The sequence below is a fragment of the Danio rerio genome, chromosome 4, assembly GCF_052040795.2.
Source record: "Danio rerio strain M-AB ecotype USA chromosome 4, GRCz13ab, whole genome shotgun sequence".
Classification (NCBI taxonomy): Eukaryota; Metazoa; Chordata; class Actinopteri; order Cypriniformes; family Danionidae; genus Danio; species Danio rerio.
Window position 1 is genome coordinate 64,591,531 of NC_141024.2, and position 27,630 is coordinate 64,619,160.

General features: G+C 40.3%; 2 protein-coding genes and 11 non-coding genes across 16 annotated transcripts in view; 8 read left to right on the top strand and 5 right to left on the bottom strand.

The window, feature by feature from the left end:
* Positions 1–1,761, top strand: part of si:dkeyp-100h4.1 — a 72,762-nt gene extending 71,001 nt beyond the window's left edge. For all 4 annotated transcript variants that reach the window (XM_088650165.1, XM_088650164.1, XM_088650163.1 and 1 more), the window contains one exon: positions 731–1,761. The gene's annotated coding sequence lies outside the window, so the exon portion shown is untranslated. The remainder of the gene's footprint in view (positions 1–730) is intronic.
* Positions 1,762–9,176: 7,415 nt separating this feature from the next.
* trnas-aga (transfer RNA serine (anticodon AGA)) lies at positions 9,177–9,258 on the bottom strand. The gene has a single exon. It is a non-coding gene; the product is annotated as a tRNA-Ser (tRNA).
* Positions 9,259–9,958: 700 nt separating this feature from the next.
* Positions 9,959–10,030, bottom strand: trnah-gug (transfer RNA histidin (anticodon GUG)). Its single transcript has one exon. It is a non-coding gene; the product is annotated as a tRNA-His (tRNA).
* A 177-nt stretch (positions 10,031–10,207) lies between these two features.
* On the bottom strand, positions 10,208–10,289 carry trnas-aga (transfer RNA serine (anticodon AGA)). The gene has a single exon. It is a non-coding gene; the product is annotated as a tRNA-Ser (tRNA).
* Positions 10,290–10,407: 118 nt separating this feature from the next.
* Positions 10,408–10,480, bottom strand: trnak-uuu (transfer RNA lysine (anticodon UUU)). Its single transcript has one exon. It is a non-coding gene; the product is annotated as a tRNA-Lys (tRNA).
* Positions 10,481–10,989: 509 nt separating this feature from the next.
* trnah-gug (transfer RNA histidin (anticodon GUG)) lies at positions 10,990–11,061 on the bottom strand. Its single transcript has one exon. It is a non-coding gene; the product is annotated as a tRNA-His (tRNA).
* Positions 11,062–16,291: 5,230 nt separating this feature from the next.
* Positions 16,292–18,618, top strand: LOC147845177 (uncharacterized). Its single transcript, XM_087250637.2, has 2 exons — positions 16,292–18,030; positions 18,108–18,618. Exons 1-2 carry the CDS (start codon positions 17,722–17,724, stop codon positions 18,186–18,188), a joined length of 390 nt encoding a protein of 129 aa, XP_087106763.1. The 5' UTR covers positions 16,292–17,721; the 3' UTR covers positions 18,189–18,618.
* Positions 18,619–23,373: 4,755 nt separating this feature from the next.
* trnai-aau (transfer RNA isoleucine (anticodon AAU)) lies at positions 23,374–23,447 on the top strand. Its single transcript has one exon. It is a non-coding gene; the product is annotated as a tRNA-Ile (tRNA).
* A 951-nt stretch (positions 23,448–24,398) lies between these two features.
* Positions 24,399–24,470, top strand: trnaq-cug (transfer RNA glutamine (anticodon CUG)). Its single transcript has one exon. It is a non-coding gene; the product is annotated as a tRNA-Gln (tRNA).
* Positions 24,471–24,948: 478 nt separating this feature from the next.
* trnai-aau (transfer RNA isoleucine (anticodon AAU)) lies at positions 24,949–25,022 on the top strand. Its single transcript has one exon. It is a non-coding gene; the product is annotated as a tRNA-Ile (tRNA).
* An 88-nt stretch (positions 25,023–25,110) lies between these two features.
* On the top strand, positions 25,111–25,183 carry trnai-gau (transfer RNA isoleucine (anticodon GAU)). Its single transcript has one exon. It is a non-coding gene; the product is annotated as a tRNA-Ile (tRNA).
* A 2,166-nt stretch (positions 25,184–27,349) lies between these two features.
* Positions 27,350–27,423, top strand: trnai-aau (transfer RNA isoleucine (anticodon AAU)). The gene has a single exon. It is a non-coding gene; the product is annotated as a tRNA-Ile (tRNA).
* An 88-nt stretch (positions 27,424–27,511) lies between these two features.
* Positions 27,512–27,584, top strand: trnaf-gaa (transfer RNA phenylalanine (anticodon GAA)). The gene has a single exon. It is a non-coding gene; the product is annotated as a tRNA-Phe (tRNA).
* The last annotated feature ends 46 nt before the right edge of the window (positions 27,585–27,630 follow it).

Consider the following 27,630-nt stretch of genomic DNA (forward strand, 5'->3'; position numbering starts at 1 on the left):
AATTACAGCAAAAGAAATGACATTTAAACTGTGCATCAAAGTATGCGAACCAAAAGATGAGCCCAGTTATTTCACTGAATCAAACATCTCAGTCTATGGATCTTCACAATCCTTTAGAGAAGGGACAGCAAAACTCAAAATTATCAGATCCACACAACCATATCATTTAATGACTCGTGAACCAAGCGACGAGGATAAATCTAGGATAGAAATTCTAGATTTAACTGTTCTGTTAAATTTAATAGGAAGTTACCTGGGTATTGGAGAATGTATTCAGGGAGTAAATGTTTATCTGAATAGATCAAAAGATAAATCAGATATGGCAACAAGAAATAAATTAATACAATTGAAAAAGTGGATCTCCAAAAAATTCAGTCGAGGGACAGAATAGGATGAAACGAGTTTGTCTCTGTTCTCTGTTGCAGGAAAGCATGCAAGATATATTGGCACATAAATGGTGTTAGAGCATATTGTTGTATGGACTGTTTCATATTCAGTGGGCAAGATTTTAACAAGATCCAATATATACTTTGTTGGAGTGATAGTTATTTACAGCCTTTACTACGAACTTTAACAAGTGCTGTGGGACAGTCAATTATGCCATGGAAACCCGTTATTACTTACACGGGGCAAGGACGAACAAAGTATTATGTCCACCCCTATTGGGTTAATGGGGAAGTGTTAATGGGGGTCATGAGCTCAACCGCTAATTTGTATGTAAAACTTGCAGATCGAAGTCCTTGCCTGGATGCAGGATCAATGGGTTCTTTCCAAGTTGGAGGACATCCTATTGAGGGATCGTCTGATTCTCAGACTCCCCTGGGACCAGTTGCAGAACTTGACTTCATCTGCTCGACCCTTCTTGAGGATGAGGAGAATTGGCCGGAGACTTTTGACCTCCCTGGGACAGAGTAATTTACTAACTGTCCAGCTATCATACCAAAAAAGGGAAAAGAAGTTTAATCTTTGGTTAATGGGCTTTGATGGATGGGCTGTACCTCTAGAACATTGTATATATGGATCTTGTGTACTAGATGAATTGGATAATGATTATTTTATGTCTCAAATGAGAATGTCAAAAGGGGGTGTGATGGTTGATGGGTCAGATGACATTAATCATGTGAGACACAAAAAATCACTGATGTATTCTGATATTCCTATGCGTAAAAGTACAACTCTTAACGATGAAATGAAACGTAAGAGAAAGGAAATGCGACTCCGACAGAGGGCGCGCCGAGCCAACAAATCAGCTGGACGAACTCTCTGTGAACCCCTTGCTACTTCATATGACCCTCTTGCTAGTAGTCGAACTCTGAATGAACTCCCAACTTGTACTTTTGCTGAACTTTCTACCGAGTTCACGCACCTGAATTTGAGTGCATAACTATATAGCACATTATAAATCAAGGCTTATATTAAAATGCCTAAATGTTGATTTATATGATACAATATACTCTTAATGACAATATATCTGTCTTTTTACTGTTCAAGTGATTTAGCATGCTCCTTGAATGTATGATTTAAGTAGTCTGTGCACCTGTGTTTAGGGTTGATTTATGAATACTGTCACTGAGACACTGAGTATAAAAGCTGACATGTACTCTTCAGCTTTGCGCTTCCTGACTTCTGTTCATTGAGGTTGGTTGCCCTTTGTCCGCCAAGTGGGGACAAAGTAAGGATTTTGTTTTCTGTTTGTCTTTTGTTTATTCTACTTTTTCACTGGATTTTGTTTTATTAATAAAAGTGTATTTTATTACTTTTCTTCACTGGAGTGGACATTGAATTCATTTTCCAGAACCCATCAAAGTTACCCTGTGTGGTAAAGTATGATCTAATTTATTCTTTTGCAAAATACATTTTTTAAAGACGATCCTTTAACTAAACTCTTGCTAAGAAATATAGCTAAGGGAGGATCCTGATCTTAACTTTGTTTAATTAGGGTGATTAAACAAAGGGAAATCAGCACAATGTACATCAATATTTCTCACATATTATTGTAGCTCAGTTTGAGCTGAACACAAATAAAACACATGTTGGCTAGTACTGTGTAAAAAGTAGCTGAAATAAGCACAGATGTCAGGGCATGTCAAAACATCTCAGGGGTCCCAAAATCAACTCAGACCCCTGAGGGTTAACTACAGGTATAGTATGAGCAGTGTGAAACATAATTACTGATAAACCATACTTCCTGTTATTTGGGGTTTAGTATCATCCAGGGTTAACATGTTCAAGCATGAAGAGCTCTAATATGAAACTGTCTGACTGTAGATATTGTAGAGTGGAGAATCATTTACCTCAGTGTTTACAGTTTACAGTCTTCAGTCCATCAGAGAGAAGCTTCACTCCTGAATCCTGCAGGTCATTGTTACTCAGGTCCAGCTCTCTCAGGACACAGTTTGAGGACTGTAGAGCTGAAGACAAACTCTCACAGCACTGAACAGTGAGAATACACATGGCCAATCTGAGAACGTAGAACACACATTACTAAAAACCACACTGTTAATGTGATCAGTCTGATGTAACAAAGCAAAAAATCAATAAATTAATCAATCAATCAATCAATCAGGTGTTTAAACTCAGACCTCAGTGTCTCCAGTTTACAGTGTTGACTCTTCAGTCCATCAGAGAGCTTCTTCACTCCTGAATCCTGCAGGTCATTGTTACTCAGGTCCAGCTCTCTCAGCACATAGTTTGAGGATTGTAGAGCTGAAGACAAACTCTTACAAGAATCGGCAGTGAGTTTACATGTCATCAGTCTGAGAAAGAGCACACATTACAAAAAACACACTGTTAATGTGATTTGTCTGATGTAACAAAACAAAAATCAATCAATCAGGTGTTTAAACTCAGACCTCAGTGTCTCCAGTTTACAGTGTTGACTCTTCAGTCCATCAGAGAGAAGCTTCACTCCTGAATCCTGCAGGTCATTGTTAATCAGGGCCAGCTCTCTCAGGACACAGTTTGAGGATTGTAGAGCTGAAGACAAACTCTCACAGGACCGAACAGTAAGATAACAGCCCTGTAGCCTGTGTAGAGGACAAACACAATATGTATGTGTTCATCTGGAATGTTTAATAGTGTCAAGCACATCTCACTGTAGTGACTGGTTTAACTTCACTAGTTAGTGAGCACATCTGCTGATTTTAGCTTTAAATAGTATTTATGTCTAGAAAATACAAATGGCTTCCTTCAGATGTTCCAATAGTCCAACTCTTTATGTAACACCTAACACTGCAAAACAGGATTTTTTAAAATTGTTTTATTTATTATTATTTAACAAACAAACTAATGACAATAATCTTCTGTAGCATTTTTAAAGTTGCATCTCAAAGCACTTTTCAGACTAAAATGAAACAGATGCATATGTGACAGAAATATAGAAGATATATAAATATATTCATTGTTGTTTGCTGTTTGTGTGTTTTTGTTTCTAAAGATTCCTCCATGTCAGTGATCAGGATTGCCTGCCCTGTAATCTTGCCTGCAGCTCCTCAGCCTTATCCAGCCATGTCCACCGATTCAGTTGTCTCTAGTACAGCAGTTTCAATCTTCTCCACTACATCAGACACAGTTTCTAGCGCTAACGGTACGTTGTAGCGAGGACATAAACAAGGATGTAAACAACGGGAAATGCTGTTTGGCACTGCTAACATTTCAGCTAAAAATTCTGTGCAAATTCAGTGCAAAAAAATGCAGTGTCTCTCTATGAGGACACTTTCCCGGCATTTTACATCTCAGATAACCAACACTCTAAAAATATGAGAATGTTTCATATGACTCACACATGCTTATTCTGAATATATGTGACAGACACTTGTCAGATGATATTTTAGAGAGCAGGCGTGAGCTTCAGCTGTGTCCTCAGTGTCATTTTCTGTCTGATTTAGGCTCATACTGATACGGCTAACAGCTACTCTGACTGATAGGATTTACACATCGCAAAAGTGCGTGCTTGTAGAGCCGTGACACTTTTCCTGGTGACGTGAAGCCAATCTGCAAATCACAGCACAATACATTAGCTGACCAATCAAAGCCTCTTGAGGACAGGCCTTTCAGAGGAACTAGGATATGACATTTGTCTTCATGTTAGCTAAGTAGCTGTATATAGTCAAAGTCAGATATATAAAAATAAGCTTTTCTACAAATAAAGCATGAGCACACATCGCATTGCATTCTATCAACACAACCAAGCCTTAAAAACACACTCTAGACCCCCCCCTTTAAGGACATCCAGTCAGTCTAGAGGTGTTTGAAACCTCCAGAAAGGTGGGCTCGCATCATCATGGAGGGTTTCACCAGCTCCACTACAGCTCTGTGCTCATGCTGTTTATCCTAATCAACTCAACTCAATTTATTTCTAGAGCACTTTCAACCAACCACAATGGCTACCAAAGTGCTGAACATAAAACACAGAATACAAGCAAACATACAAGAAACTAAATACATCAACTCACAACACACAAGTAAAAATTGAAGAAAATAAGTGTTTCAGTGACCTCTGAAAACACTCAAGAGTTGGAGAAGTTCTTAAGGAGAGTGGAAGATCGGCCCAGAGTCTTCAGCTGTGACTGAAAAAGCTCTATCACCCCACATTTCAAGCGTGATTGTGAAACTGGCAAATAGAGTCGATCCTTAGTGTGAAGAGATCTCACGGGTTGGTGTATATTAATTAGCTCAGAAATATACTCAGGGGCCATGGAGGGATTTAAAAACATAGAGCAGTACTTTGTACTGAATTCTAAACTGGATTGACAGCCAGGGTTCAAATTAAATCAGATGTAGATCTGCCCAGAAAGAAAAACACTAGATGCTGAAATAGGTATAAAACTCTTTCAAAAAGTGTAAAAATAGGAGCATTAATAGAAACATTTACTGTAATATACAATCTGTCCTAGACATTTCTATTTAAATTTAAAGGAGTAATAAATTATAAGTAACTAATAATGTTTAATTGAAGTTAATTTGCTAATTAAAATAAATGGTTAATCAAGACAGATAAAAGAGGCTTAATGTTGATAATATGATTTAAGAGCAATCAATAGGAGAAGATTTTCCAGCTGAAGTTCATATTGTTTGTGGAGATATGTTTTTTTGGATGGTAAATATTTCAAGTATTGGGTTTCTATTGAGTTTATTTTAGGTAACTACCAGAGGAGGGTAGAAACTTGTTTGTACTTGTGTAGGCTGATGACTATCATATATTGTATACACCAGAATGCATAAAGGGTTAAAATTAGGGAGAAGATCTTAGGATGGACACTGTCACAATATGTGGATGATTGAATTATCTACAGCTTCACAAAGATCTAGTTCAATTAAAAGACTTGACTGGAGACCATTGCTCCAAACAGTGAGATATGATGACTGTTTTTGGTGTTGACTGGATAGAGAATTATTCTGTAAACAAGTACAGTTGAGAAACTATGATGAGTAGATGATTGGAGATGGTACCAGAAGCAAATTATGAAGCAGGAACAGTTATTCATTTGTGACGAAAGAAGCACTTCCAAGGATTTGAAACATCAGCAGAAATAAGTTCATAAAAGGTTTGCATTCATAAAGTAATTAAAGTCAAAGTGAATAAGTGATCAATAAATAAAAACATCTAAAGGAGTATGAAAAATTTTGAATAAAGCAAAAGAGAGAGTAATTGTATTATGCTCAATTACCAGAAATGGCTGAAAGAGATGAAGATGATCCATCAAGGCCAACGCTCAATGAAAGATGTGAAAATAATAAACTTAGGGCCTACTCACACTATGCCATCCGTACCGTGCCCAGGCCCGTTTCCCGGATCGTTTGAGAAGTGTGAGTGCGCTGAACCGGGCTCAAGCACGGTTCACTTGGCCGGCCCTGGCCCGGTTGGAAGAGGTGTGCCTGAGCGCGGTACACTTGGGCTTTGGCGCGGTACGCTTGTGTGTGAGCGCGAAACGCGCCAAAGCCCGAAACCGAAAGCGAGACGTGACTTTTAAGGGACTGTTTGATATGGATTTATTAATCATTCTTACTGTTCAGTGATCGCAAACTGCCATAGTTTATTAAAGACGCAAACTCCTCACAGCACCACAGCTGCGCGCCTTCAGCAGACCTCCTCATTCCTGCAGCACGAGAGCTTTGATTGTTTATGAGCGCCAAAAGTGGCGGATCTGTTCGGTAAAATATCTGACTGTGTGTCCCCGCATCCCTAAGGACTGTTTGGCGAAATATTTGACTGCATGTCACTGCATAACAAACGACTGAAAGGATATAACTAGAGAAATCTCCACTGTGCTGCTGAGTGAGAGCGTATGGCAAGCCGTTTTAACATTTAAACCTTGTTCTGACTATCCATAAATATATTTAGAGATATAATTATATATTTTGACAAGTCATTATTATAATTCGACTTGTCAGAATGACAATTAGAGATATCTGCAATTACAATTGTACTAGTACGAAATCAGATTGGAGATATCTGCAAATAAATTATGACTAGTCATATTCCTCTATTGACTTCCATTGAAAAATATTTGCAGATATCTCTAACTGAGTTGACTCGTCAAAAAAATCCAATTCAAGATATCTACAACTGTAATTCGACTATTAGTAAATTAATTAGAGATATCTTCAAATATATTTGTAAATATCTCTAAATATTACGAATTAAAGACATCTCCAAATGTATGACTAGTAAAAACTCAGTTAGAGATATCTCTAATTACAATTGTAACTAGTCAAAACTCAGTTAGAGATATCTGCAAATATTTTTCAATGGAAGTCAATGGAGGAATATGACTAGTCATAATATATTTGCAGATATCTCCAATCTGATTTCGTACTAGTACAATTGCAATTGCAGATATCTCTAATTGTTATTCTGACTAGTCGAATTATAATTATGACTAGTCAAAATATAATTAGAGATATCTCTAAATATATTTATGGAGTCAGAACAAAAATTGAAATGCTAAAAGGCTTGCCATAGAGAGCGCTTCTGAACAGCGCAGCAGCGATGACGTAAGCGTGCCGAGGCCCGATATGGTGTGAGCGCGGGCCGTCGGGGGAGACGGGAGGGGGGACAAGCGTGCTTTGGCCCGGTTCGAGGCAACTGTACCTAGTGTGAGTACGGCCTTAATGAGTTTAATGTGTTAACAAGTGCATTGGTGAATGATGGCATGGAAACTGACAGAAACAGGCATCTAACACTGCATCACATGAACTACTATTGGGTCAACCCTTGCAAGAAACCACATGAAACTTTGCATAAAACCTTGCATATAATCTCACCTATAGCCTTGCACATAACCTCTTGGAATGGTTTGCAAGGATGTCTAATGCAGTAGGGACTTAAATAAAGAAACAATTAATTGCCATGTGCAAAGCGATATCTGTGCAGGAAACCAGAAAGGAGCCATGTGAGAGAGCAGTGATACAAGGTCCAATTGGTCCAGCTGATCGAGTCTATCTGTGGATGTTCTGGAAAAAGGAGAGAGCTCAGGAGGAAAGGACCATATCTGGATGAGGGCAAATCCAACAGCTGCCAAAGTGGATGCCATTAATGGGGTACCAATGCCTCAAAGGAGCGAAAGGAAACAACTCCAGCAAGGGAAAGCTGACTGGAAACAGAGGAGCCTGAATATTCCAAAGCTCTAAACTACTAAGTGTAACGTGTGGAAGGAGAAGTTAATCAGAACAAAGTAAAGAGTGATTCTGATAATATGCCTGAATACCACATACAGAAGTGCCACAAGTCAAGGGATGATGAATGCACAACTGCAGATTTCAAAACTCAGACTCTCAACCACACATCTCCATTAACATCTATTAAAGTCAAGTGAAGATGCTGGTAGCTTAGAAGAAGAGAAACAAGGATGACCAAAGATCAAGATCAACATTTGATGCTTTTTATGTTTGCATATTGAATTTGTTTGCATATTGCTTTTATGGTACCTATATATAATATCACTTCAGTATATTCTACATGAGTGTGAAAACCAGCAGCTAGGACTGAACCAACTGAATACTTATGCTTAAGACATTGTTGTCTTTGATGTGTTAAGAGAAAAAAACAGAGTACAGTCTTTTACTTCATTCAAATCAAAAGAGAGGGGAGATGTTTGGCTGGACTTCTGTCAAAGTACAGTGGCATAATCTAGTCAATTGATAACAGCTATGTGGCTTATATCAGTCACTAGATAGAGGTAATTAAGAGAACTGGATTATGAAATTGCACTTTGGGTTAAAAGACAATAATATTAAGACTAAAGTCTTAAGAGGAGGGATTGAAGAAGATTTCTATTCTCTCAGTGTGAAGTATTTTCTAAGTGTAAAGCAGTTAATTTTCTCTTCACAAAATGTATGTAGTGTTTGCAGCAAACATGCCAGCATGTGTTAAAAATACTGTGTAATATGAGTATGCCTGCACAGAAGCAACACTAGGAGAAGGCTATTACTGAATGGCTGATTGTGTAGAATAACTGAATATGTAAAGCACTGATTATATATGTTAAATACTTGTATGAAGCTATATGTGGCAGAAGTTAGAATGAGTAACATATTATCAAGTTATTATCCTATCATAACAATGTATGTAAACCCTTAGTTCCTTTGCATAAGTTGTATCTATACTTAGCTGACATAGACCTGTAACATCTCTGTTGACATGAGCTGGTGGGCTGAGAGCCAAGAATAGCAGGACCCCTTAGACTAGAAAACCTATTCAAAAATGGTCAAGAGTTAAAAAGAGACACAAAGGGGTGTGTCATAATTACCTGTATAAAGATTATGGAGAACACAGATACTTTAGAAGGTGTCCCGGAGAGACTTCAGAATGCTCTGGGGTCTGCTCTGCTCTGCTCTTTCTCGGCTTTATTATGGAGAATAAAGTCCATTTTCTGATATTCAAAACCTCCGGTCTGATAATTTCTAATTGATGAAAAGTCGAATTCACGACATGACCCCGTTCAACCCGGGGATGCTGCGGCCACAACGCAAAGTTCTAACCCCTATACGATCACGGCAAGCTACGAGACAGCCGTTGTGACCCTTGTGTGGTATGTTCCTCCCTGTGGTAAGCCCCTTTCTCTTCAGTGAGAACACTCTGTTGTTTTTCTCCTCCTACCAGCACAACGCTTTTCCCAAGAAACAATGGAAATGCAAACAATTGACGACTGCTGCAATTTTAAAAAGGGGCAGGACGTAGTCAGCAGGATTCGAACCTGCGCGGGGAGACCCCAATGGATTTCTAGTCCATCGCCTTAACCACTCGGCCACGACTACAAGAGTGACTGTACTGCCATTTCTTTATGCCTAGTACACATATTGTGCATCCAGATGAAACTTTGATCAAGCGATAGCTCAACAGCAAAAGCTGTGGCTCCACAAAATGAGCATCACACGCCCGAACAGGGACTTGAACCCTGGACCCTCAGATTAAAAGTCTGATGCTCTACTGACTGAGCTATCCGGGCTCCACAACAGTAGTTTACAAGTAGGCAAGGTTTGGGTTGTGGTCGGCGCAGACCTTTACAGTACACTAAAGTTTACCGTGAGATGGGGTTTTAAGCTTATGGTTGGTGTGGAGGTTGCTAAAACACGACAGGTTACTTTGAGGTTGGGTTTATGGTTTTTGTAGGTGTAGACATCAGTACAACACAATAGTTTGGACTTCATGTCATGTAGGAGACATTAAATAGATCAATGATAACTGCAGAATGTCTTTGTGCTGTTGTGGCAATGAATGGACACTCAACAATTGAAAAGATTCCTTCCATGCCTTAGAAGCGTGACTTGATCAGTACTTATCTACACAGCATGCTGGCATCAAAGATCCTATTTCTCTTATATCATATCCCTAGTCTTTCACACTTTAGGAAACGTAAACATTCAGGACGTGCCATTAGCACAGCCTGCACTAAAAGAAGGCTGGAGATAACGGATGGCAACACAGAGTGCGACACCAATGTCACCTTGAAAAACCTGCCGTGACCCGGATTCGAACCGGGGTTGCTGCGGCCACAACACAGAGCACTAACCACTATACGATCACGGCGAGCTATGAAACAGCTGATGTAACCTATGTGTGGTATGTTCCCCCCTGTGATAAGCCCCTTTCTCTTCAGTGAGAACACTCTGTTGTTTTTCTCCTCCTACCAGCACAACGCTTTTCCCAAGAAACAATGGAAATGCAAACAATTGATGACTGCTGCAATTTTAAAAAGGGGCAGGACGTAGTCAGCAGGATTCGAACCTGCGCGGGGAGACCCCAATGGATTTCTAGTCCATCGCCTTAACCACTCGGCCACGACTACAAGACTGCCTGTACTGCCATTTCTTTATGCCTAGTACACATATTGTGCATCCAGATGAAACTTTCATCAAGCGATAGCTCAACGGCAAAAGCTGTGGCTCCACAAAATGAGCGTCACACGCCCGAACAGGGACTTGAACCCTGGACCCTCAGATTAAAAGTCTGATGCTCTACCGACTGAGCTATCCGGGCTCCACAACAGTAATTTACAAGTAGGCAAGGTTTGGGTTGTGGTCGGCGCAGACCTTTACAGTACACTAAAGTTTACTGTGAGATGGGGTTTTAAGCTTATGGTTGGTGTGGAGGTTGCTAAAACACGAGAGGTTACTTTGAGGTAGGGTTTATGGTTTTTGTAGGTGTAGACATCAGTACAACACAATAGTTTGGACTTCATGTCATGTAGGAGACATTAAATAGATCAATGATAACTGCAGAATGTCTTTCTGCTGTTGTGGCAATGAATGGACACTCAACAATTGAAAAGATTCCTTCCATGCCTTAGAAGCGTGACTTGATCAGTACTTATCTACACAGCATGCTGGCATCAAAGATCCTATTTCTCTTATATCATATCCCTAGTCTTCCACACTTTAGGAAACGTAAACATTCAGGACGTGCCATTAGCACAGCCTGCACTAAAAGAAGGCTGGAGAAAACGGATGGCAACACAGAGTGCGACACCAATGTCACCTTGAAAAACCTGCCGTGACCCGGATTCGAACCGGGGTTGCTGCGGCCACAACACAGAGTACTAACCACTATACGATCACGGCGAGCTATGAAACAGCCGTTGTGACTTATGTGTGGTATGTTCCTCCCTGTGATAAGCCCCTTTCTCTTCAGTGAGAACACTCTGTTGTTTTTCTCCTCCTACCAGCACAACGCTTTTCCCAAGAAACAATGGAAATGCAAACAATTGATGACTGCTGCAATTTTAAAAAGTAACAGGATGTGGGTATAGTTGGCAGGACTTGAACCTGCGGGAGAATACCCCAACGTATTTCAAGTCGAACGCCTTAACCACTCAGCCATGACTACAAGACTGCCTGAGCTGCCATGTCTTGATGTGTAGTACATGTATTGTGCATCCAGATGAAACTTTGATCAAGCGATAGCTCAACGGCAAAAGCTGTGGCTCCACAAAATGAGCCTTACACACCCAAACAGGGTCTTGAACCCTCGACCCTTAGATTAAAAGTCAGATGTTCTACCGACTGAGCTATCCAGGCTCCACAACTGTAATTTACAAGTAGGCAATCTTTAGGGTTGTGGTCGGCGCAGACCTTCACAGAACACTAAAGTTTACTGTGAAATGAGGTTTAAGCTTATGGTTGGTGTAGATGTTGCTAAAACACGACAGGTTACTTTAAGGTTGGGTTTATGGTTGTTGTAGGTGTAGACATCAGTACAACACAATAGTTTGGACTCCATGTCATGTAGGAGACATTAAATAGATCAATGATAACTGCAGAAGGTCTTTCTGCTGTTGTGGCAATGAATGGACACTCAACAATTGAAAAGATTCCTTCCATACCTTAGAAGCGTGACTTGATCAGTACTTATCTACACAGCATACTGGCATCATAGATCCTGTTTCTCATATCGAATCCCTAGGGTCCGTTCTTCGTACCTCGCTTAAATGATCTAAGATTATTTGGCAGATCCTGGATCTTTTAATCTTGATAATTTATCTCTCGCTAATTCGGTTCTTCAAACAAGTTCGCGAATCAGATTAGAATGTCTGGATGAACTGATCTGAGATCGCTGCGTGTGTTATGAAGGACAGATCTATCGATCCTCGAAATCATGATCAGCAATGCAACGATTGGCTGACGGCACAGCAGCGTAATGACATCATCTGATTAATATTCAATTATCCATGTGAGCAAAATTACATCAAATTAGCAGTAAACGGTTTGTTAAATATGACACGCAAGAACTTTACACATTTGTTGTGAGCTGCAGGCTTTACTCTTTCATTTGTCAAGACAAGAGTATTCATCATGTATTTCAATGCAAATCAATGTATTTAGTTCTACATTTAGAAAATATTTTCTTTATTATAGTAGCCGTTTTTTAATCGGTGTAAAGAATAACTGGTTGTTTACAAAAGCATTTTCATATTGGTAAAGGTGTCTGCAACTTTTGTGAAGCATCAAATCACTGGCATATTAACTATCAAAACTTGTTTATGACTGCATTAATGTATTATTGCTTTAAAAAAAAGTCACATATTGTGTATTTCATTTATACACAATTTGTACTAAAGCGATCTAAAAAGTTCATATCAATAAGTTTTCTCTTTGCACCAGATGGCAGTCTTTGTACTTTCATTTCGAGGGTGCAGATTGCATAAGTTTTATTAATATGTATAACTTTATTTATTTTATTAATGACTATAACTTTATATATATAGTTAAAAAATATGTACCATTTTCCCAAGTGTGTATAACTACTACTGTAAGAAAATATCAGAATTCGGAACAAACTTTCTGTATTATCTTTGCTTGAACTGAGCCGATCTAATCCTGTTTATATGAATTGAACCTGCTTCCGATCAGGTTTGACCTAGCAGAACTGTTGCCATGACAACAACTCTCGGATCAGCTTTGAAGAACGAAACGATCCTGGATCGTGTCAAATCGTCAACATCCAAATCCAGCTAACTGAGTTATCCACGTACGAAGAACGGACCCCTGGGGTCCGTTCTTCGTACCTCGCTTAAATGATCTAAGATTATTTGGCAGATCCTGGATCTTTTAATCTTGATAACTGATCTCTCGCTAATTTGGTTCTTCAAACAAGTTTGCGAATCAGATTAGAATGTCTGGATAAACAGATCTGTGATCGCTGCGTGTGTTGTGAAGGACAGATCTATCGATCCTCGAAATCATGATCAGCAATGCAGCGATTGGCTGACGGCACAGCAGCGTAATGACATCATCTGATTAATATTCAATTATCCATGTGAGCAAAATTACATCAAATTAGCAGTAAACGGTTTGTTAAATATGACACGCGATAACCTTCCACATTTGTTGTGAGCTGCAGGCTTTCTACTTTCATGTGTCAAGTGTATCATCATGTATTTCAATGCAAAACAATGTATTTAGTTCTACATTTAGAAAATATTTTTTATTCGGTGTAAAGAATAACTGGTTGTTTACAAAAGCATTTTCATATTGGTAAAGGCTTCTGCATCTTTTGTGAAGCATCAAAACACTGGCATATTAACTATCAAAACATGTTTATGACTGCATAAATGTATAATTGCTTTAAAAAAAAGTCACATATTGTGCATTTCTATTATACACAATTTGTACTAAAGCGATCTAAAAAGTTCATATAAATAAGTTTTCTCTTTGCACCACCAGGTGACAGTCTTTGTACTTTCATTTCGAGGGTGCAGATTGCATAAGTTTTATTAATATGTATAACTTTATTTATTTTATTAATAACTATAACTTTATATATATAGTTAAAAAATATGTACCATTTTCCCCAGTGTATATAACTACTACTGTAAGAAAATATCAGAATTCGGAACAAACTTTCTGTATTATCTTTGCTTGAACTGAGCCGATTTAATCCTGTTTATGTGAATTGAACCTGCTCCCGATCAGGTTTGACCTAGCAGAACTGTTGCTATGACAACAACTCTCGGATCAGCTTTGAAGAACGAAACGATCCTGGATCGTGTCAAATCGTCAATATCCAAATCCAGCTAACTGAGTAATCCACTTACGAAGAACAGACCCCTGGGGTCCGTTCTTCGTACCTCGCTTATATGATCTAAGATGATTTGGCAGATCCTGGATCTTTTAATCTCGATAACTGATCTCTCGCTAATTTGGTTCTTTAAACAAGTTCGCGAATCAGATTAGAATGTCTGGATAAACTGATCTGAGATCGCTGCGTGTGTTGTGAAGGACAGATCTATCGATCCTCGAAATCATGATCAGCAATGCAACGATTGGCTGACGGCACAGCAGCGTAATGACATCATCTGATTAATATTCAATTATCCATGTGAGCAAAATTACATCAAATTAGCAGTAAACGGCTTGTTAAAAATATGACACGCAATAACCTTCCACATTTGTTGTGAGCTGCAGGCTTTCCACTTTCATGTGTCAAGAGTATTCATCATGTATTTCAATGCATATCAGTGTATTTAGTTCTAAATTTAGAAAATATTTTCTTTATTATAGTAGCCGTTTTTAATCGGTGTAAAGAATGGTTGTTTACAAAAGCATTTTGATATTGGTAAAGGCGTCTGCAACTTTTGTGAAGCATCAAATCACTGCATATTAACTATCAAAACATGTTCATGACCGCATATGTATTATTGCTTTAAAAAAAGTCACATATTGTGTATTTCTATTATACACAATTTGGACTAAAGCGATCTAAAAAGTTCATATCAATAAGTTTTCTCTTTGCACCACCAGATGGCAGTCTTTGTATTTTCATTTCGAGGGTGCAGATTGCATAAGTTTTATTAATATGTATAACTTTATTTATTTTATTAATGACTATAACTTTATATATATAGTTAAAAAATATGTAAGCTACCATTTTCCCAAGTGTATATAACTACTACTGTAAGAAAATATCAGAATTCGGAACATACTTTCTGTATTATCTTTGCTTGAACTGAGCCGATCTAATCTGTTTATATGAATTGAACCTGCTCCCGATCAGGTTTGATCTAGCAGAACTGTTGCTATGACAATAACTCTCGGATCAGTTTTGAAGAACGAAACGATCCTGGATCGTGTCAAATCGTCAATATCCAAATCCAGCTAACTGAGTAATCCACGTACGAAGAACGGACCCCTGGGGTCCGTTCTTCGTACCTCGCTTAAATGATCTAAGATTATTTGGCAGATCCTGGATCTTTTAATCTTGATAACTGATCTCTCGCTAATTTGGTTCTTCAAACAAGTTTGCGAATCAGATTAGGATTATAACAGGATTATATCAGGTCAGTTCAAGCAAAGATAATACAGAAAGTGTTCCGAATTCTGATATTTTCTTACAGTAGTAGTTATATACACTTGGGAAAAGAGTAAATATTTTTTAAACTATATATATATATATATATATATATATATATATATATATATATATATATTATTATATAATATATATATATATATATATATATATATATATATATATATATATATATATATATAATATATATATATTTATATTATTATATTATTATATAATATATATATATATATATATATATATATATATATATATATATAAAGTTATAGTTATTAATAAAATAAATAAAGTTATACATATTAATAAAACGTATGCAATCTGCACCCTCGAAATGAAAGTACAAAGACTGCCACCTGGTGCTGCACAGAGAAAACTTATTGATATGAACTTTTTAGATCGCTTAGTACAAATTGTGTATAATAAACATGCACAATATGTGACTTTTTTTAAAGCAATAATACATTTATGCAGTTATGAACATGTTTTGATAGTTAATATGCTGGTGATTTGATGCTTCACAATAGTTGCAGACGCCTTTATTAATATATCAAAATGCTTTTGTAAACAACCAGTTATTCTTTACACCGATTAAAAAAAACGGCTATAATAAAGAAAATCTTTTCTAAATGTAGAACTAAATACATTGATATGCATTGAAATACATGATGAGTACACTTGACACATGAAAGTGTAAAGCCTGCAGCTCACAACAAATGTGAAAAGTTATTGCGTGTCATATTTAACAAACGGTTTACTGCTAATTTGATGTAATTTTGCTCACATGGATAATTGAATATTAATCAGATGATGTCATTACGCTGCTGTGCCGTCAGCCAATCGTTGCATTGCTGATCATGATTTCGAGGTTCGATAGATCTGTCCTTCAATACACACGCAGCGATCTCAGATCAGTTTATCCTGACATTCTAATCTGATTCGCGAACTTGTTTGAAGAACCAAATTAGCGAGAGATCAGTTATCAAGATTAAAAGATCCAGGATCTGCTAAATCATCTTAGATCATTTAAGCGAGGTACGAAGAACGGACCCCTGGTCTTCCACACTTTAGGAAACGTAAACATTCAGGACGTGCCATTAGCACAGCCTGCACTAAAAGGTGGCTGGAGATTACGAATGGCAACACAGAGTGCAAATCCAATACCACCTTGAAAAACCTGCCATGATCTCGATTCGAACCGGGGTTGCTGCGACTACAACATAGAGTAATAACCACTATACGATCACAGCGAGCTACGGGACAGCCGCTGTGGCTCTTGTGTGGTATGTTCCTCCATGTGATATGCCCCTTTCTCTTCAGTGAGAACACACTGTTGTTTTTCTCCTCCTACCAGCACAACGCTATTCCCAAGAAACAATGGAAATGCAAACAATTGATGACTGCTGCAATTTTAAAAAGGAACAGGATGTGGGTATAGTTAGCAGGACTTGAACCAGCAGGAGAATACCCCAACGGATTTCTAGTCGATCGCCTTAACCACTTAGCCATGCAAGCGATAGCTCAACGGCAAAAGCTGTGGCTCCACAAAGAGTCTCTCATGCCCGAACACGGACTTGAACCCTGGACCCTCTACTGACTCCGCTAAAGCTGGGGAACAATAGTCTGTTTTGGAAGGGGAAGAAAAAAGCACAAGAAAAATAAGAAAATTTGAGAAATTGAGAAAGAAAGAAGCGAAATTAAGGTTATATTTTGTATTTTTTCCCCACCAGAAACTACTCAATGCATATATAACAGTACTGGTTCAAGAAATATGTCCATAAATAACACTTTGGGTAGATCACAAGGTTCAATCCCCGACTGGAGCAGGTATCTAACCAGGTTTAGTAATGGGTCGATCATGAACATTTCGTTCATTTTAAACGAATCTTCAATATGATTTGGGAACTATAAGTCTTCTCAGGGAGTGATTTGTTAATTTGCGCGTGCGTACATTTGTGCAGGTGGTATCGTTATTTCAAGTCTTCATCACATTTCGTGTGTTTCATTGCGGAAAGGCAGAAACCAATCATATGCGTTTAGAGCCGAAAAAGATTTGATCCGTTCACCTCTCGTGTCCTCTATCGGGTCTGAGTCACTCGTTCATTATGGGCCATTTCTAGAAAGATCCAATGATTGCTACCAGGTGGACACAGTTACCTGCAGGGAGAGAGAGAGGAAAAACACAATGCTCATTGTCCACCAAAAGATATGTCTCAGGACGCAAGCCTTGGGATAACCGCTATCACCCTCCTGGAGCATATACAGGCAAGAAATCCATTAATTAGTTGTTATGGAAGTTATTCATTAAGCTTTTAATGTACTACACAAAATGGTAATCTAAATGTTTATTTTATCATTAGTTTTATTTAATATATGTTTTTTTATTGTTTTATTTTTTTTAAGGTGAATTGCTGGGAATGGAGCACCTTTACAGCCAGAACCCAGAGGTGGAAGACAGGCTGGTGGAGGAAGTAGATGACGAGGATCTACAAGATGACAGGTTTGAGGAGGACATCATGGAGGACATCACAGTTCCAGTGCTGTATGAGGATGACCCCTGCCGTGATCTCAGAAACAGCCCCTCATCTTCGCCTCTGCCTCAGTCCCCAGCATCACTGGCTGAGCCGTCCACATCAGCTGGTGGAGAAGGACAGCTTCCTAGCCCAGCCCCCTCAGTGCCGTCACAGCCATCCAAGTCTGGAGACAGTCTCTCTGTTGAGGCTCAGGTAAGATATATTAAGAACTTAATTTTATTTAGTCTTTTTTTATTCCACATATACTAAATTTATTCTGTATTTACCAGGGAGTAGTCATTGGACCTGATGGCATTGCTGGGTGGGACAAGGTGCAGGATCTGGCTGCTTGTTTGGTAGGTCTTCGTTAGGCTCCTTACCTCACTGACCTGCAGGTGACAGAGGCCATCCAGCTGTGGACAGCTCTCCTGGATGTTGATAAACAGCGCATCAACTACCAGCCTCGACATCAGCCTTAGCTGACACATGGGCGCTTTAAGGCACCGAAGCGCTCCGGAGTCACTCCAGGTTTGGAGAGCGTCAAGCGCTGTCTGATTGGACATCCTGAGGGTCCAGCACAGTGGCCTAGCACCAGCCGCTTGGTTGAGGCCATTTGTACAAAGCTGTGTGTCGTACACAAGTCCACTTCCAAGAAGGCTGGTGTTCGCACGCACAGGTGGTCTAAAATACTGACCGATTACCACCACATCCGGGATCTGGTGCTTGGCAGTCGCAGGCTGATGGATGAAACAGTGATCCAGCTTTTTGAGCTAAATCAGAAGACGCTCATTCAGTGGTAAGCAAAGCACATTATTTTCTTTAAATTACCTGAATACTTCTAAATTAATATAAATGAATAATACATATCATTTATTATCAGGTTTCAGCGGAGGCAAAAGGATGAGGAAATGAGTGTACTCACTCAGGGACTGACTCCACTTGATCCAATTGCTGTGGCAGATACGCAGCTTCCTTTGCCGAGGGGAAAATTGGACGAGGCACCGACAACATCAGGCCCCAAACACCAGTTTGTCTTTCCTCCAAATAAAGAAGGACAGGCACCTCTTCTTCGACCTGGTTGAAAGTCTGCTTCTGCAACCACCACAGTTTGCTCCTTCCTGCCGGATGCCACCACGGTGTGCTCCTTTCCACCGGCCCCCACGACGGTATGCCCAATCACGCCAACCCCCACCACAGTCTGCCACATTGCACCAGCCCCTACCATGGTGTGCCCCGTCACACCGACCTTCACCACAGTGCGCCCCATCTCGCCAGCCTCCACCACAGTGTGCCCCATCATACCAGCCTCCACCACAGTGCGCCCTATTGCGCCGGCCCCCACCACAGTGCGCCTCATTGTATCTGCCCCCACCACGGTATGCTCCTTTCCACCGACCCCCAGCACGGTGTGCCCCATTGCACCACCCCCCACAGCACCAGATGTTGTGCAGCCCATTTCAGGACCTGGATCATTGTTTGGCACACTTGTTTTTAACCCAGACATGAGTGTGTCAATGGTGATTCCATCATTTGCTGCACCAACATCCAGTGCAGTCCCAGCATCACCTGCACCTGCTGTTCCGCCACTTGCACCTGCTCCACCTGCACCTGCTGTTCCTCCACCTGCACCTGCTCCACCTGCACCTGCTGTTCCTCCACCTGCACCTGCTCCACCTGCGCCTGCTGTTCCTGTGTCCCGTTACACCCAGAGGAACAGGCGCAGACGGGAACAGGAGAAGAAAAGTGTTTGCAGCAAAGACTAAGGAGTTTGGCCATAGCCGATTTGTCCTTAGAGGACTGGTTGGCAGAACAGCGCCAGCAAAATAAAGGACAAACTCCAGCTCCAGAATAAAGGACAAATTGCTGTATATATTTTTGTAAATGTTACATGGGTACTCTCTCTCTCTCATTTTATTTAATTTTTGTGTGTTAATATTTAGCATTTTAAAGTGGCACTTATAGGCCCACTCTTATTTTGTCTTGTGTGTACTTATTTAATATTTGTGTGCATTTTATGTAAAAATATATTTATATTTCTTTAAAAAAATAACATTTTATACATTGCTTAAATACTATATTTTATATATTACGTGCCCCCACTCTTGCATTTTATTATGTATTTATATTATTGTTTAATATAATGTGTGTATAAAACTAAATATATATAGAGTATCGTTTTTATATAATGTGTATAATAAGTAAATATATATATATATATATATATATATATAATATTGTTTTAATATATGTGCACAATAAATAAATATATATTGTATTGTTTTTATTTATTGTATATTATAGAGTTTATATATTAAGATATGTTTTTATTTTGTTTTTTATATTTTTTAAATTGTTTTGCGATTTTAATATTTGTATTCATTTTAATAAACCATTTTGCATATTACTTGTTTTTGTGAGCATTCATTTAAAGTTATTACATAAAGAAATATAACATATATTAATATATATATATATATATATATATATATATATATATATATATATATATAGTATATATTTATATATTAATAAATAAATATATATAATATACTTATATATACATAAACATGCATACATATGTTTAATTGAAACATTTGCATTCATTTTTAATTAACGTAATATGCTTTTTAAGAACAATATCCACATAATAATAGTAATATCAATATAATTGCCTGTGTTACGTCAGTAAAATTTCAATAGGAGCGCAGCTGATTGGCTCCGCTAAAACCGACACTGATTGGATATTGTGTTACACAGATCGTGTGTTCGAATCCAGCACGCAAAAAATGACATTTAGAGTGACATGCAATATGCAACTAAAATACCACATTATGCACAGTCACAAAGCCGCGAACACTACTGCAAGCGAAATTTGTCGCATTTTTCCGTGTTTTTGCGGCTTGTTCGCTTGCGAGTGAGCGAGAAGATTGGACCCCTTCCTATGCTAAGCGAGCGCTCTACCATTTGAGCTAATTCCCCTCAGAAAAATTCAAATTGGTAGTTTTTGGCGTTGTCAAAAAAAAAAAAAAAGATCACATCTGCTCTGTGGTGGTCTCTTTGCCCTGCCCGCCGTTTAGTCTATGAAATATTAAATCGTGAAATGGCAGCTGAAATAGCTCATTTGGGAGAGTGTTAGACTGAAGATCTAAAGGTCCCTGGTTAGATCCAGGCTTTGGTAAAATAGTGTTGTTTTTCTGTTTTGGGCACAAGAGTTAGGTGACCGAAAGTCACCCAAAAAGCCTAGCTGCTGCACCCTTAAGTCCAACTGCTTCCACTTGACCAAAAAGCTATCTTACTTACAGATAGTCACGTCGCTTCTGGTAATGATTGAATCAGGAGAGTTTCACTTTAAACCTTTTCGCTTTAAAAACATGGCATGAAAACAGAGGTGGAGAATGCAGGCATTGTTCCCACTATCTCTCGCATCCAAAGCGAGCGCTTTACCATTTGAGCTAATTCCCCTCAGAGCAATCAAAAAATTGGCGATTTTCGACGTGGTCAAAGTAGAAAAAAAAGATCACATTTGCTCTGTGGTGGCCTCTTTGCCCTACCTGCCATTTAGTTGTCAAATTGCCTGGAATAGTGCGCTTTTCTTTTAAAGGCCCTACCTGGTCCTGCTCCAGTAAACGTGTGAGGAGCCCTGCATGCCAAATGACGAGTTACTCAGAAATCAATGCATTTCAGAAGCATTTCAGGATTCTGCTTAGTCTCACAGACATGAATGCTGCAGGATACTTGTGAAAGGGCAAACGAAATAGCTCAGTTGGGAGTGTGTTAGACTGAAGATCTAAATAAAAGCCAATGTAAAAAGGCATGAAAACAGAGGTGGAGAATGCAGCCATTGTTCCCGCTACCTCTCGCATGTAAAGCGAGCGCTTTACCATTTGAGCTAATTCCCCTCAGAGCAATCAAAAACGGGCGAATTTCGAAGTGGTCAAAATAGAAAAAAAAGATCACATTTGCTCTGTGGTGGCCTCTTTGCCCTGCCTGCTGTTTAGTCGTCAAAATGCCTGGAATAGTGCGCTTTTCTTTTGAAGGCCCTACCTGGTCCTGCTCCAGTAAACGTGTGAGGAGCCCTGCATGCCAAATGACGAGTTACTCAGAAATCAATGCACATTGGCACTGCCTTGTATTGACATTCTGCTACTTTCTGGTAAGGTCGTTTTTTTTTTTTTTTTTTTTTTTTTTACATTTTTGTCTCTTTAGCCCGGGCAGCACCAACTAGAAGACTTGAGGTTCCATGGTGTAATGGTTGGCACTCTGGACTCTGAATCCAGCAATCTGAGATCAAATCTCAGTGGGACCTTGTTTTTTTTTACCAGCACCGCACAAAAAAAGCTGGAATAGCATTCTTATCTCTTGAAGGCCGGAAAATGACAGTTACTCTGAGCTTTTTAGGAATCATGGCAGAAAGTGGCCGGTTAGCTCAGCTGGTTAGAGTGTGGTGCTAATAATGCCAAGGTCGTGGGTTCGATCCCCGTACTGGACTAATTTTTACCCTTTAAGGCCTCAGAGGCATTTCAGGATTCTGCTTAGTCTTCTTCTTCTTCTGCTTAGCGTTAGACTGAAGATCTAAAGGTCCCGGGTTCGATCCCGGGTTTCGGCAAAACAGTGCTGTTGCTCTATTTTGTGCACAAGGGTCAGGTGACTGAAAGTCACCCAAAAAGCCTAGCTGCTTCACCCTTAAGTCCACCTGCTTCCACTTGACCAAAACGCTATCTTCCTCCCAGATAGTCGCGATGATTCCAATGGCCTGATCGACAGCACTCTATAATGCTATGTATTTAGCGCTTTGATGTCCCACTGCGGACGCGCTGCTGAATAAAAGAAAACTGTGACTTGATAGGGCTTCTGAAGGGTTGCAATCATATGATATGATATGTACTACACAGAAACCGGCAAAGCTGACGTAAGTAGTTTCGCTTTAAACCCTCAAGGTGCCACCAGCTTTGCAATAAAAGCCAATGTAAAAAGGCATGAAAACAGAGGTGGAGAATGCAGTCATTGTTCCCGCTACCTCTCCCTTGCAAAGCGAGCGCTTAACCATGAGCTAATTCCCCTCAAAGCAATCAATAATTGGCGATTTTCGACGTGGTCAAAATAGAAAAAAAAAGATCACATTTGCTCTGTGGTGGCCTCTTTGCCCTGCCTGCCGTTTAGTCGTCAAAATGCCTGGAATAGTGCGCTTTTCTTTTGAAGGCCCTACCTGGTCCTGCTCCAGTAAACGTGTGAGGAGCCCTGCATGCCGAATGACGAGTTACTCAGAAATCAATGCACATTGGCACTGCCTTGTATTGACATTCTGCTACTTTCTGGCAAGGCCGTTTTCTTTTTTACATTATTTTCTCTTTAGCCCGAGCAGCACCAAGCAGAAGACTTGAGGTTCCATGGTGTAATGGTTAGCACTCTAGACTCGGATTCCAGCGATCCGAGTTCAAATCTCTGTGGGACCTTGTTTTTTTTATCAGCACCGCACAAAAAAAGCTGGAATAGCGTTCTTATCTCTTGAAGAAAATGACACTTACTCTGAGCTTTTTAGCAAACATGGCAGAAAGTGGCCGGTTAGCTCAGCTGGTTAGAGCGTGGTGCTAATAACGCCAAGGTCGCGGGTTCGATCCCCGTACTGGCCAAACTTTTACCCTTTAAGGCCTCGGAGGCATTTCAGCATTCTGCTTAGTCTCACAGACACGAATGCTGCAGGATTCTTGTGAAAAGGCAGCCGAAATTGCTCAGTTGGGAGAGCGTTAAACTGAAGATCTAAAGGTCCCTGGTTCGATCGTGGGTTTCGGCAAAACAGTGATGTTGTTCTATTTTGTGCACAAGGGTCAGGTGACTGAAAGTCACCCAAAAAGCCTAGCTGCTTCACCCTTAAGTCCACCTGCTTCCACTTGACCAAAACACTATCTTCCTCCCAGATGGTCACGTTGCTTCTGGCGATGATTCCAATGGCCTGATCGACAGCACTCTATAATGCTATGTATTTAGCGCTTTGATGTCCCACTGCGGACGCGCTGCTGAATAAAAGAAAACTGTGACTTGATAGGGCTTCTGAAGGGTTGCAATGATATGTACTACACAGAAACCGGCAAAGCTGACGTAAGTAGTTTCGCTTTAAACCCTCAAGGTGCCACCAGCTTTGCAATAAAAGCCAATATAAAAAGGCATGAAAACAGAGGTGGAGAATGCAGTCATTGTTCCCGCTACCTCTCCCTTGCAAAGCGAGCGCTTAACCATGAGCTAATTCCCCTCAAAGCAATCAATAATTGGCGATTTTCGACGTGGTCAAAATAGAAAAAAAAAGATCACATTTGCTCTGTGGTGGCCTCTTTGCCCTGCCTGCCGTTTAGTCGTCAAAATGCCTGGAATAGTGCGCTTTTCTTTTGAAGGCCCTACCTGGTCCTGCTCCAGTAAACGTGTGAGGAGCCCTGCATGCCGAATGACGAGTTACTCAGAAATCAATGCACATTGGCACTGCCTGGTATTGACATTCTGCTACTTTCTGTCAAGGCCGTTTTCTTTTTTTTTTTTTTTTTTTACATTATTTTCTCTTTGGCCCGGGCAGCACTGAGCAGAAGACTTGAGGTTCCATGGTGTAATGGTTAGCACTCTGGACTCTGAATCCAGCGATCCGAGTTCAAATCTTGGTGGGACCTTGTTTTTTTACAAGCACCGCACAAAAAAAGCTGGAATAGCGTTCTTATCTCATGAAGAAAATGACAGTTACTCTGAGCTTTTTAGCAAATGTAACCCCTCTTAGTTCGTAAATGTTTTTTATAATGATCACGCGGAAGCAGTTTACCTGAACAAGTTCACTTTATAGTGTTCTCCAAAAGAAAAACAGGGCTCCACACAGACAATAAGTGTACAAGGGCTGGTCATCAGAAAAAATCACTCTCAACAGCTCTTGAACAAGTGAACTCACAAAATGGCCGGCTGACTCCACCCATTATGCCCCCTTTCTCACCTGTAGGTGTCTGTATTTCCCCATGATGTATTACACAGTTAAACAGTGAACATAGGATTTTGATTTAATTAGAACAGATATTTTTAACAAAAACAAGCATTTTGACACCATTCATACTTAATTCACAGTTTCATTTTTTCTCCCGTTACACAAACATGGCAGAAAGTGGCCGGTTAGCTCAGCTGGTTAGGGCGTGGTGCTAATAACGCCAAGGTCGCGGGTTCGATCCCCGTACTGGCCAAACTTTTAACCTTTAAGGCCTCGGAGGCATTTCAGGATTCTGCTTAGTCTCACAGACACGAATGCTGCAGGATTCTTGTGAAAAGGCAGCCGAAATTGCTCAGTTGGGAGAGCGTTAAACTGATGATCTTAAGGTCCCTGGTTCGATCCTGGGTTTCGGCAAAACAGTGATGTTGTTCTATTTTGTGCACAAGGGTCAGGTGACTGAAAGTCACCCAAAAAGCCTAGCTGCTTCACCCTTAAGTCCACCTGCTTCCACTTGACCAAAACACTATCTTCCTCCTAGATGGTCACGTTGCTTCTGGCGATGATTCCAATGGCCTGATCGACAGCACTCTATAATGCTATGTATTTAGCGCTTTGATGTCCCACTGCGGACACGCTGCTGAATAAAAGAAAACTGTGACTTGATAGGGCTTCTGAAGGGTTGCAATGATATGTACTACACAGAAACCGGCAAAGCTGACGTAAGTAGTTTCGCTTTAAACCCTCAAGGTGCCACCAGCTTTGCAATAAAAGCCAATGTAAAAAGGCATGAAAACAGAGGTGGAGAATGCAGTCATTGTTCCCGCTACCTCTCCCATGCAAAGCGAGCGCTTAACCATGAGCTAATTCCCCTCAAAGCAATCAATAATTGGCGATTTTCGACGTGGTCAAAATAGAAAAAAAAGATCACATTTGCTCTGTGGTGGCCTCTTTGCCCTGCCTGCCGTTTAGTCGTCAAAATGCCTGGAATAGTGCGCTTTTCTTTTGAAGGCCCTACCTGGTCCTGCTCCAGTAAACGTGTGAGGAGCCCTGCATGCCGAATGACGAGTTACTCAGAAATCAATGCACATTGGCACTGCCTTGTATTGACATTCTGCTACTTTCTGGCAAGGCCGTTTTCTTTTCTTTTTTTTTTTTTGTTTTTACATTATTTTCTCTTTGGCCCGGGCAGCACCGAGCAGAAGACTTGAGGTTCCATGGTGTAATGGTTAGCACTCTGGACTCTGATTCCAGCGATCCGAGTTCAAATCTCTGTGGGACCTTGGTTTTTTATCAGCACCGCACAAAAAAAGCTGGAATAGCATTCTTATCTCTTGAAGAAAATGACAGTTACTCTGAGCTTTTTAGCAAACATGGCAGAAAGTGGCCGGTTAGCTCAGCTGGTTAGGGGGTGGTGCTAATAACGCCAAGGTAGCGGGTTCGATCCCCGTACTGGCCAAACTTTTAACCTTTAAGGCCTCGGAGGCATTTCAGGATTCTGCTTAGTCTCACAGACACGAATGCTGCAGGATTCTTGTGAAAAGGCAGCCGAAATCTAGTTGGGAGAGCGTTAAACTGAAGATCTTAAGGTCCCTGGTTCGATCTTGGGTTTCGGCAAAACAGTGATGTTGTTCTATTTTGTGCACAAGGGTCAGGTGACTGAAAGTCACCCAAAAAGCCTAGCTGCTTCACCCTTAAGTCCACCTGCTTCCACTTGACCAAAACACTATCTTCCTCCCAGATGGTCACGTTGCTTCTGGCGATGATTCCAATGGCCTGATCGACAGCACTCTATAATGCTATGTATTTAGCGCTTTGATGTCCCACTGCGGACACGCTGCTGAATAAAAGAAAACTGTGACTTGATAGGGCTTCTGAAGGGTTGCAATGATATGTACTACACAGAAACCGGCAAAGCTGACGTAAGTAGTTTCGCTTTAAACCCTCAAGGTGCCACCAGCTTTGCAATAAAAGCCAATGTAAAAAGGCATGAAAACAGAGGTGGAGAATGCAGTCATTGTTCCCGCTACCTCTCCCATGCAAGGCGAGCGCTTAACCATGAGCTAATTCCCCTCAAAGCAATCAATAGTTGGCGATTTTCGACGTGGTCAAAATAGAAAAAAAAGATCACATTTGCTCTGTGGTGGCCTCTTTGCCCTGCCTGCCGTTTAGTCGTCAAAATGCCTGGAATAGTGCGCTTTTCTTTTGAAGGCCCTACCTGGTCCTGCTCCAGTAAACGTGTTAGGAGCCCTGCATGCCGAATGACGAGTTACTCAGAAATCAATGCACATTGGCATTGCCTTGTATTGACATTCTGCTACTTTCTGGCAAGGCCGTTTTCTGTTTTTTTTTTTTTTGTTTTTACATTATTTTCTCTTTGGCCCGGGCAGCACCGAGCAGAAGACTTGAGGTTCCATGGTGTAATGGTTAGCACTCTAGACTCTGATTCCAGCGATCCGAGTTCAAATCTCTGTGGGACCTTGTTTTTTTATCAGCACCGCACAAAAAAAGCTGGAATAGCGTTCTTATCTCTTGAAGAAAATGACAGTTACTCTGAGCTTTTTAGCAAACGTGGCAGAAAGTGGCCGGTTAGCTCAGCTGGTTAGAGCGTGGTGCTAATAACGCCAAGGTCGCGGGTTCGATCCCCGTACTGGCCAAACTTTTACCCTTTAAGGCCTCGGAGGCATTTCAGCATTCTGCTTAGTCTTACAGACACGAATGCTGCAGGATTCTTGTGAAAAGGCAGCCGAAATTGCTCAGTTGGGAGAGCGTTAAACTGAAGATCTAAAGGTCCCTGGTTCGATCCTGGGTTTCGGCAAAACAGTGATGTTGTTCTATTTTGTGCACAAGGGTCAGGTGACTGA